This window comes from Ixodes scapularis, unplaced genomic scaffold (assembly GCF_016920785.2).
Source record: "Ixodes scapularis isolate PalLabHiFi unplaced genomic scaffold, ASM1692078v2 PGA_scaffold4__175_contigs__length_147842914, whole genome shotgun sequence".
In the NCBI taxonomy this organism is placed as follows: domain Eukaryota; kingdom Metazoa; phylum Arthropoda; class Arachnida; order Ixodida; family Ixodidae; genus Ixodes; species Ixodes scapularis.
Window position 1 is genome coordinate 110,513,375 of NW_024609879.1, and position 10,687 is coordinate 110,524,061.

The 10,687-nt window shown below is 49.8% G+C and overlaps 2 protein-coding genes across 3 annotated transcripts in view; one reads left to right on the forward strand and one right to left on the reverse strand.

Moving 5' to 3' along the window:
* The window catches only part of LOC120838740 (transcriptional-regulating factor 1), a 41,322-nt gene extending 40,199 nt beyond the window's left edge, over positions 1 to 1,123 (reverse strand). The window contains exon 1 of the mRNA XM_040208782.3: positions 849 to 1,123. Coding sequence (XP_040064716.1) covers positions 849 to 1,087 — 239 coding nt within the window. The 5' untranslated portion in view covers positions 1,088 to 1,123. The remainder of the gene's footprint in view (positions 1 to 848) is intronic.
* Positions 1,124 to 5,751: 4,628 nt separating this feature from the next.
* Positions 5,752 to 10,361, forward strand: LOC120838744 (WD repeat-containing protein 25). Of its 2 annotated transcripts, none has more exons than XM_040208785.2 (2): positions 5,752 to 7,221; positions 9,670 to 10,361. In XM_040208785.2, the coding sequence occupies exons 1-2, from the start codon at positions 6,468 to 6,470 to the stop codon at positions 10,257 to 10,259; spliced, it is 1,344 nt and encodes a 447-aa protein (XP_040064719.1). In that variant the 5' UTR covers positions 5,752 to 6,467; the 3' UTR covers positions 10,260 to 10,361. The 2 variants fall into 2 exon arrangements, with proteins under 2 accessions (XP_040064719.1, XP_040356355.1); XM_040500421.2 differs by having other exon boundaries at positions 9,677 to 10,361.
* The last annotated feature ends 326 nt before the right edge of the window (positions 10,362 to 10,687 follow it).

Consider the following 10,687-nt stretch of genomic DNA (forward strand, 5'->3'; position numbering starts at 1 on the left):
GTGGACATGCTTGCAAACGATTGACGCTTTCCTCAACCTGCTCGCAGAAAACGCGGCCCATAAACCAGGATCCAGATCGGGCCCATTGGAAACACTCTGAAATCCAGGCATGCTAGGAGGGGCCTGTGTGACCGCGTCACTGCGACGCCTGGCACTCGACATGGTTGGCGCGATTTCGCCGTGAAGATACGTTGAAACAACACACTTTCCAAGTGCTCCGATAGAAGTCGGACGAATAAGAGCCAAAAAGGATTTCTTTCATAAAGTCCCTGCTGACACTGACCCAAGAAAAGAGTGAACTTTTACTATCCGACGAAGAAGCTGCACACCAAAATTCGACGTCGTGTTACTCAAAGGTATGCAATCTGCATTTAAAGAATCAAGACAGAACATTGTCCTGGGAAGAAACCGGCGGGGACTCTGAAAAGATGCCCGTCTTTGGTGCAAACAGCGTAACAGTATATAAAAAAATTAAGTAATGATGTCAAATAATGTTACGATTTCGACACAGAGTCGAGGCGATCGCTCGCCGCCACTGCCGTGCGTGTGCAGTGGCACAGCCGTGGAAAAACAGTGGCGGCGACTGGCGACGACCAACGACCTTGTTTCAACGGCGTGCCTAGCGGCGAAATGTTTCACCCGCGCCGACGGCAGCGGCACATTGTTTTTTTTACTTTTTTGCCAGGCACTGAAAGTGTATAGGAGACACTGCCAATACATGTTCAGAGTACATGCCCAAACAACGGTGGAATTGGATAATTGACGCAGTGGCCACCAGATGGCACACACTTTGAAAAGGGTCTAATCCGAGAGCATTAGCAGGAGCACGTCACTTTTCCGCCACCCACCCGTAGTTGATGGCGCTGAGCATGGCGTCTCCGGCGTGGTCGTAGGTGGCGCGACCGTGCCTCTGCGGAGAGGAGCCCTTGTCCTTGGGGGAGAAGGGGGCCTCGGGGAAGAGGTAGAGGCCCTGGGGCCCATCCCCAAAGGGCAGCCCGAAGGCCGAGAAGTCCACCGTCATGGCCGACGAGGAGGGAGGGGGCGCCGGGGGAGGCGACTGGGGTGATGGCGCCTCCAGACCGGACATGCCCTAGAGCGGGGCACGCCTCGCTGCTCCCATCTGCAGACGGCATGCGGTCACAGGGGGAAGTTAAGGGAAATGAGGGAAGACGAGGTCGAGGCAACACCACCTTGAACTGCGCATTACGTGGTCGTTAGTGGATTCCCGGGCTGCACCAAGCAGCAAACACGTCGGAGATTGACAAGAGTGTGACGCAAAGCGGCAGACGCGTCCGCTCTGCCGTCGCCGCGTGTTAGTGTCACGCTTGTTGCAAGATGCTCTACGACACGTTGGCGGCAATGATGAAGCAAGATGGGCGGATACACCAGTGACAACGCTTGGAGATCAAAGGTGCACGTCTTGTCTTCTAGGTATTAGTCAAGGGGGCACCAGTACCAAAGTGCCGAGAGCCGAGTAGAGAGTTTGGTAAACAGAGCTTTTCCAAACGGACGTCGCCATTTTGAATGGCGGAACTGTTGGCACGTGCAGAGCCGTATATGTAGAGAGTTTGGTCAATGGGAGGCGCGGGCAGAGCTAGGGCGTGCGGCAGACTCGGAAGTAGGGCTTGGCATGCTCTCTTGACCAACCAGAAGCCGAAAAGAATCCCCTAGTGGTGGTAGCGAGAAACAGTTCTGATCAAAGGTCTATGTTCGTAAATGGTTTTAATATGCGCGTAAGAGTGAAGTAGAGTAACTCTTTGTGGTTGAAAATAGGGTGCACGTGTTGTTTGATTATGATCATGCAGGAAGATGTAAGAAACGAATGCGCCGCTCAACTCCGTTTTGCGCGGACAGAGTGTGACCGCTCGGACGGCGGATTCCCGGCCCTCGGCGTACGGATTATGTCGATTGTTTCGCTAGTCGCACTCTTCCACCATCATTTTTGATGAGCGTGATTGAAACATCCCCAAAGGGCAGCCCATCCCCAAAGGGCAGCCCGAAGGCCGAGAAGTCCACCGTCATGGCCGACGAGGAGGGAGGGGGCGCCGGGGGAGGCGACTGGGGTGATGGCGCCTCCAGACCGGACATGCCCTAGAGCGGGGCACGCCTCGCTGCTCCCATCTGCAGACGGCATGCGGTCACAGGGGGAAGTTAAGGGAAATGAGGGAAGACGAGGTCGAGGCAACACCACCTTGAACTGCGCATTACGTGGTCGTTAGTGGATTCCCGGGCTGCACCAAGCAGCAAACACGTCGGAGATTGACAAGAGTGTGACGCAAAGCGGCAGACGCGTCCGCTCTGCCGTCGCCGCGTGTTAGTGTCACGCTTGTTGCAAGATGCTCTACGACACGTTGGCGGCAATGATGAAGCAAGATGGGCGGATACACCAGTGACAACGCTTGGAGATCAAAGGTGCACGTCTTGTCTTCTAGGTATTAGTCAAGGGGGCACCAGTACCAAAGTGCCGAGAGCCGAGTAGAGAGTTTGGTAAACAGAGCTTTTCCAAACGGACGTCGCCATTTTGAATGGCGGAACTGTTGGCACGTGCAGAGCCGTATATGTAGAGAGTTTGGTCAATGGGAGGCGCGGGCAGAGCTAGGGCGTGCGGCAGACTCGGAAGTAGGGCTTGGCATGCTCTCTTGACCAACCAGAAGCCGAAAAGAATCCCCTAGTGGTGGTAGCGAGAAACAGTTCTGATCAAAGGTCTATGTTCGTAAATGGTTTTAATATGCGCGTAAGAGTGAAGTAGAGTAACTCTTTGTGGTTGAAAATAGGGTGCACGTGTTGTTTGATTATGATCATGCAGGAAGATGTAAGAAACGAATGCGCCGCTCAACTCCGTTTTGCGCGGACAGAGTGTGACCGCTCGGACGGCGGATTCCCGGCCCTCGGCGTACGGATTATGTCGATTGTTTCGCTAGTCGCACTCTTCCACCATCATTTTTGATGAGCGTGATTGAAACATCACGTGTACCATATTTTCAGCCATCGAGAGTTACTTTAATGCAGCTATCAGGTTTGTTTCTCGCGACCACCGCCAGGGTATTATTTCCAGCTTCTGGTTGGTCACATTCGAATTTCTGAAGACGCCCTGGAACACGCTCAGCCCACTTTCGGCCAATGGCGCCTTCTCATTTGTCTCCTATACTTCCCAACGAATGGCCAAACTCTCTACATATACGGTTCTGGGCACGTGGCAAAGCATCTACAGTAAACGACCTTAATTGCACAAGCTCAATATTTCGTGAATTGTGCAAAGTGTGGGTTAAGGAACATACTGCAGGCACAAAATTTCTCGATTCGAAGTGATATGCTATGTATATTTTTATGTATTTAGGTAGTCAATTTTTTTTTTATTGTTATTACTATTATTCAAGTTGAGAAATTTGCGAAAATTAGGTCTTCCTGAAAATGAAGCCGTCTACAGTATTTTTTCTCACCACGCCACTGGAACGCTCTTCCCACGCCACCGGAAGGTGTTTACATTTTAATTGAGACTGTAAGTGATTCTCGTTGTACTCTTCGACACTACATTTTACCTGCCCAAAATTGTAACATTGTTTTCTTTTTCGTCCTGCGCACCCATACATGACCTATGTGACTGAGGATAGAAGGTACTTGGAAAAAGTATGTGGACCTTTTCTGTGTGGGCATCGCCATGATAAACGGCGGAACTTTCCTGTATGCGGGAAAACAACTATTTACTCTCGCCACACCACTGGAAGGTGCTCACGCGGCAATAATGACAGTCCCACTCTGGTATTTGCCTATTTCATACCACTTTACTTGTTCCACATTGTAACGTCTTGCTTTCTTTTTTTTCGTCCCGTTTACCAGATAAGTGAACTACGTGACTGGAGATGAAGGTAAAACTAAAACGGTCCGTAGGAGGAGCAACATTTCTGCCACCAGAGCAACATATCCCTCACTCCCTCCTTTTCTGCTGTTATGGTGCACGCTAGGTATAATCCAAACAACCCATTATCTAAAACTGAAAGTAGGGCTTTCTGCAATGTCCTTTGAGGGGAAAAAGATTAACCTAAACCTTGCTTTTCTTGTGGGCACTACAATTTTGTGGTTGACCTTAGATGTTCTGAACGTTCTGTATTTCAGTACATAGCAACCTTTGCATCATGATTCTTGGTTTGTGCTACGATTAGGCGTATAAACAAAAAAATGAATGCGACATTAAAAAGACAAACGCATATGGTTTCCCATGCAAAATTGGTGCCGAGTGTTTGCACTGTTATACCCCGTCTCAGCATAACTTGGAAAAGAAGAAAAGCTACAACCATCGCAAGCCAGTTAGGACACCGGAGTGAAGTTGGCGGTTTTTCAGACGACATGCACATTGAGAGTATGTTGTTATGTACATACATGTCTCGCTCTAAAGCTCCGATTGGCTCACTGACACTGTAGTTTTCATTGTTTTCCAAGTTACGCTGAAACAAAATATAATCTGTGAGTAGACTTCTTAGCCTTAATCTTGAGACATTTAGGGACTGAAGTTCCCATTGAGTCTGTCTAAGGTCAGCAAAAAGATTAATTTCCAGCATTATCTTATTTTTATTTTTTTTTCTAAAGATAGCTGACTCTGATAGGTTGGGATTGTGCATGTACTACTGGGTCCGTGCCAGCAACGCGTAAAAGTGAGTGAAAAGGTTCCCTTCCCCGCCAAAAGTACGTGAGCACGGACGCACCAAGTTTGGTGCGCACCTAACCCCCTCGCTCGGCAATCGACATCACCTTGCTTCAAAGCGCGCAACAGTCCCAGCTGCACAAAACAGCTGCACAGCGGACCAACTACCAAGCGCACACTTTTTTTTTTTTTTTTTAATACCAATTCATTCGCAACGCAGCATCACTAACCAACGCCATGCACGAGCTTGAGGTGTATGCTGCGAGCTGGATGTATTACGGAACTGAGCAACCCGCACGCACGTACCAAATGGTCGTGCTTCCGTAAAATGCGCCGGTACTTTAAATGCACACGGCATTTTCCACCCATTATACCCGACACAGAAGCGGAAAATAACGCAGATATGACTCAGTAGGTCGTGCAAGTTGCATGGGTAGGCGCAGCTACGCGATGCATGAGATCGCAGCGAACGAGAGTCACAGCTGAGCAGTCGGCACGACGCTCTTTTAAAGGATTCGGCGCAGTAAACTCGCGGGATTCGCTGCATACGCGGCTGTCTCAAAACGTGTTGGGTTAAAATAGAAGGCGCTAGGCCAACCTTGAGAGCAATCTGTGCAGCGCGCGATAGGAGCCACCGAAGGCACCCCACCACCTCCCTTCCCCCTTGGAGACCCAGCTCCAAATATGTTTTCGCGTCGGCGCATCCCAAGGTCCGATACAGTCGGCAATGAGTGCACATCGTCGAAAACTTACCGGAGACGATTTGTGCAGGGTCGCCAATCCTAGGGCGCCGGTTGACGGGCTACAGTAACCAGAAAGTGACGGCTGTGCTTGTCAACTTTCCGCCATAGAGCTTACTTTTCCTTTATTTACTCTTTCGCGTTTCTTTTTTTGCTTGCGCGCAATTTCGATGAGCAATATGTTACCTCCATCGCGAGAAATAGTGCCAAGGCCAGTTGGGTTTTTGACGCTGCATCAAACTCGTTCTTTGAGTTATTTGGAGACTGGATGAGTTTATGACCTCTTAAAGGGGTAACTGGAGAATTCAAAGCGCAGTGGCGCGATAATTTGGGAAACGCGAGTCAATGCGCAACGCGTAGGAACATGCCGTGCATCAGAGAATGTAGTTCGTCATGTGGTGGGGTCCAGAACGGCGGCGAGAGGGCGAGAGCGATCGCCGACCTGCCGATTTTAATTAATATTATGGTTCACTGATCGGACGCATTATCACCTGTGGAAGCAGCGCGTGGGTTCATTTACTCGTTAGAAAATAATTGTTGCGTTAAAGTTACTGCACAGAGCTCGAGCGCAACCCATGACACACCGGTATTGCCGAATCGTAGCTAGACGACGTTCACAAGTGAGGAATAGTAACTTCTACCGCTTTAATTGCACCCAGTTCGGGACGCTTTTCTTCTTCGTTGCCGGTGCAACCGCACAGCTTTGCACTCTGCCCTTTAGGAACTTCGGTTCACTGCCTATGCGCGAATTTGGCGTAAATACAACCATCGTTCAGCGGTTAAAGGAAAAGGGAGAGAAAAGACGAAACCTCTCAACGCAACAGTATCCGTGTGGTAATATAGTTCTAAACTTTTAACACGCTTAAACGTTTTTGTTTTGTTTTTCAGTTGACATTCTATTTGATCCTTGTACATTTAAAAATTTGTAATAAATATTTAAAGGTCAGTGTTTACGTATATAAGTTGCAAATTATAAACTTTAGAACAGTGGAAGACTACGCGGAACAGGCGCGTGGGAAAACGGTATTAATCCGCAGATAGCGGTTGTTTGCAGTAATATTTGTTCAAGAGGCTGGGTAAACAACGCCATGTGCGCGTCCGAGTCGTCCAGCGACGACGATACAACGCTGTCGTCAGCCGATTACTTCAACTTAAACGACACGGACTGGGACGAAAGACTGCAAGAATCCGCCGATCGCGAGTACGATCAGTTACGTAGTAACCTTATGTTAAGCGAATCGGCGACAACGCTAGGAACCCGCAAGCACGGTGCTGCGCGCAAGCCTTCGCCCCAGCCCGTTGTAAAACGTTTCCGATCCCAATACTTAACTGCCGACCCAGTCAGAAAATTCCCCGAAAGTGTTGCATCATCAGCATCATCGCCGCCTCATAGGCCGCCTATTGAGACAACGAAATCAGAACAGAAAACAGTCCGCTTCGAACCTGCGCTGGCTTTCAGTGAACACGTCGTTTCGGAGAAATACGTCAGTAGAACGGCGTATAGGCCATTCTTTAAGATTACTGCACACAGTAAACCCATCACTGCCTCCTTCTGGGCTCCAGCCCCTTTCGGAGAACTGCTCCTAAGCTCGTCTCTTGACGGCTGCGTCAAGTTGTGGCACACGACCACGGGGCGTTGTCTGTACATCCGTCAGGCTGGACAGAGTATCCGCTGCGCTCGTTTCACGCTCTGCGGTCGCAAGGTGTTCCGTTGTGGATGGGACGGTCAGTTGGTGCTCTTGGACCCTGTCGGGGACGGCGCGGTCTTCGCGTGCACGCCGGATGGAGGCCCTCCTTCGTGCCTAAGGCCGGACCCCTCCAATGAAGCTCAAGTATTCGTAGGTAAATGTCAATCACGCGAATGAATATTTCGGTCTGGAAACAATGAATACTCGACTGACAGGGTACGGCGAAACAGAGAGCACATATATTCGTACATTGTAAATTCAATGGAGGCAATGCCACCCGGTGGAGATGTGAATTTACGAAATGAGGAACTGCATGCATAAACATATGTGCAATGAAAACTGGCGCCGGGAAGATACTGTGGCGGATGAGTTGTACTCCGTTACAGCTACCAGAGACTTCCTTCATTTTAAAGTGTCGAAATCTCGCGAATATCATACCACTGCCCTAAGGCAAACGTCACGGACACATGAGGGAATCTTGTTCAATGGTGCTTTTGCTTCCATTAAACTTTTTTTCCGGCAACTCTAAACATTCTATAAAAATCTGTGGCAAAAGCATAACATACAATCTCAAACATCATGAAAAAATGAGACATTTACAAATCCCTGCGATACAATATTGGACTCTTGAGGTGGAGGGGAGGGCATGCACCTCCTCCTCCATACCCTCCCCTCCTCCCAGTTTCCCCGCTAAATTAAGCGGCAAAATTGATGTTGCTTGACCTCAACACCAATTCAGTTTCCCCGCTAAATTTAGCGGGGAAACGTCACAAATGATGTCACGTCACCTGTGAACAAATTCAGTATCTCCGCTGGATTTACCTAAATCTAGCATAGAAACTGAATTTGTTCATAAGTGACGTGACATCAAGTCTCATGCGACCTCATATTCCCCGCTAAAAACCTAGCGGAGAAACTGAATTTCCCCGCTATGGCGACGCTGGCGACGCCGCAAAACCCGGAAACGGATGCCCAAGAGCTGCGCTATAAAAGAAGAAAAAATTACCCCTTTTCTTACGTTATTGTGGCCATGGCAGTGGTACCATGGAATGTGTTGCGCATCGCTTTGTGGTGATGTCGCACATGAATGCCCTTGGTGCACATTCCCGATAGCGCGACCATTGTTGTGCGTAGCATCTCTGAAAGCCCTACCAAGGTTGGCGCTCGAGGGGAACGTGAAGTTTACGTCTCTTGCAGTTGCACACTTCTGCTTTGACCCCGATATTTTAACGTGAAACATTTTTTGGCTAGGTGCTCGGCACTTCGTGAAGCCCAAAAGTGAAGTCTGGATGAAAGCGTGGCCACGAGGTTCGACACCGATTAATTGACGGGAGGGAGAGGAAGAGCGAGGTGCTCGAAGCTGATTGGTTAACGGGAAAGTCATGTGACCAAGGGTGGAGTGAGGAGAGGCAGACAAGGTGGGAGAGGAGGGGTGGGTTAGAAGGTTCTGAAGGATCACCAGGTTTCATTTCAAGTGTACACGTGCCATACGTTAAATTATCTGACGAAGAGCATTTTGAACATAGGTTGGTTGGTTAGGCATCTGACCAAACGGGCTGTAGTTGACAGGTTAAGAGTAAAGTGGAAGCTCCTCCCATCCTTTTCCACTTTAGCAGAGCGAACGTTGGAGAGGAGGCAACCTCCCCTCCAGTGTTTGCTATGCCAAAGGAAAGAGGGGTGGGAGGAGCTTCCACTTTACTTTAGACCCGTCACCAGCTGTAGACGTGCTGCTAAACGAACTTCACAAAGCGTTTACGATACCTGAACGAACGCCACTGGCCAGTGGAAGACACGACACAAGCGCCGGCATTGGCTGAAACTCGTGTCGAGGATGCGAGTTCCAGCCGAACGCTGACAATGCTCGTGTCCAATCAAGTTTCCTGCAATGCTCTTTCGTTACACGAGTGCATCTGCTGCTAGGAGTCAGCCTCTAACACTTTCTGTGTTAGAAAAAGCCATTTAACCTAAAGGCCGGCTCACAGATGCATCCCAGCACCGAGGTAATGCAGTCAGTGCTGCATCAGCACCACCGACAGTGCTGACTTGGCACGGAGTTAGAAAGTGTGCAAGATAAAGGGGGCGCATGCAGTGGGAGCACCGACATAGTGCCAAAACAATGCCGACGTAGCGCCGATGCAGCGCAAATATAGTGCCAACATAGGGCGATGTCACCGCCGTGTCTATTGCACCGAGTTAGCTCTCCAGCGTACATGTGAAGAGGCCTCAACTCTGAACCTGCCACATTCCATTCTCTATATTAATTCTTCTGTCAATTTTTGCTCTACCAGACATTTAATTTTTTTTTTTTTTTTCATATTCGTTTATTACGTAACGTTTCAGTTTTTTCTTGGAGCCAGTTACTTTGCAACGGTGTCGCCATCCCAGATCTCGACATCCGTGGGTTGGCCTGTGTTTTGCCGCCTGTCGAGCAATTCACTTTTTAGGAATTTCCATTTTTGTTTTGTACTTTTTTTTTTTCATGTCTTGAGTATGATCATGCATATTTCTGTTTCTTGCTTAGTGTTTTTGTGCAGGTGCACTAATTTAAAGACCATTGCGGTCGTTTTGGGGCACTTTAATGATCATTTATTATTATAATAAGGTTGCAGGGATGTGGCGCAACTCTGGGACACGCGCCGACCCGCCGACGCCGGCCCTGTCCGCTGCTTCCAAGCCCGCTGCGGCGACATGCTCGACCTCCTCCCCCTCCACGGCGGACTCGAGCTTGCGTGCAGCGGAGACCTCGTGGCGAGAGACTCGTGCTGCGCCGCGCTCTCAGTCTGGGACGTGGCCTCGGGGGCTCCACTTTCCGCGCAGCTCTACCAGGAACGCTACACCCTACCCTGCCTCGAAGAACTGCCTCCGGGGAACGCGTTCCTGGCGCAGTCCAACGGCAACTACGTTGCCATGTTCGACGCAGCGCGCCCGTACCGCCTCCACAAGAAGCTGCGCTATGAGGGACACACTGTAGGCGGACACGCGGTGAGGTGTAGCACATCATTGGACGGTGTTTTGCTGTGCAGCGGAGACGCAGAGGGTGTGGCACATGTGTACAAGGTACGGTCAGGTGTGGTTGCCAGTGTGGTGGCAGTGCCAGGAGGCCCGGCAGTCACACACCCGCACTGGCACCCGAGCCGGCCAGGACTGTTGGCTCTTGGCTGCGCGGACGGCTCCGTCCACTTGTGTAGGTGATCGGTCGTTTGGGCACCCGCAAACGCCAGAGTTTGTGCCTGTGAACACGACTTCTAGTTGCCTGAGTGTATATAGTGACAGTAAAAGATTTCCATTCGTCTACTGCAACATCTCCTTCCAGAAATACAAGATGAAACCCTAATGCTCCCCGAATGGTGGAGGTGTTGGCACAAGCAAACAAAACCGCATTCCAAAAACCCTACCCGACGAAAGTTGAAGCAGAACACCCCATTCTATAAGCACAAAAAAATGTTTTGTGTATTAAAAAAGATTTCTAGGGCGTTTCTAGTTCACTCGCAGTTCAAAATGGCCTCAGTTTTACAATGTTAGGAGCCAAAATTCCACATAAATACCTCCCGGATACCACAGTCACGCCTTAACTCTGGACTGGCTTCTAGTGCCGACAAAGCCAAATACAAGAGTCTCGG

Excerpts from the sequence above, each read along its gene's own strand:
- LOC120838744 (XM_040208785.2), top strand. The coding sequence starts at position 6,468 with ATGTGCGCGTCCGAGTCGTCCAGCGACGACGATACAACGCTGTCGTCA. Across the intron at positions 7,222-9,669 it reads TGAAGCTCAAGTATTCGTAG|GTTGCAGGGATGTGGCGCAA; the intron begins GTAAATGTCAAT and ends TATTATAATAAG.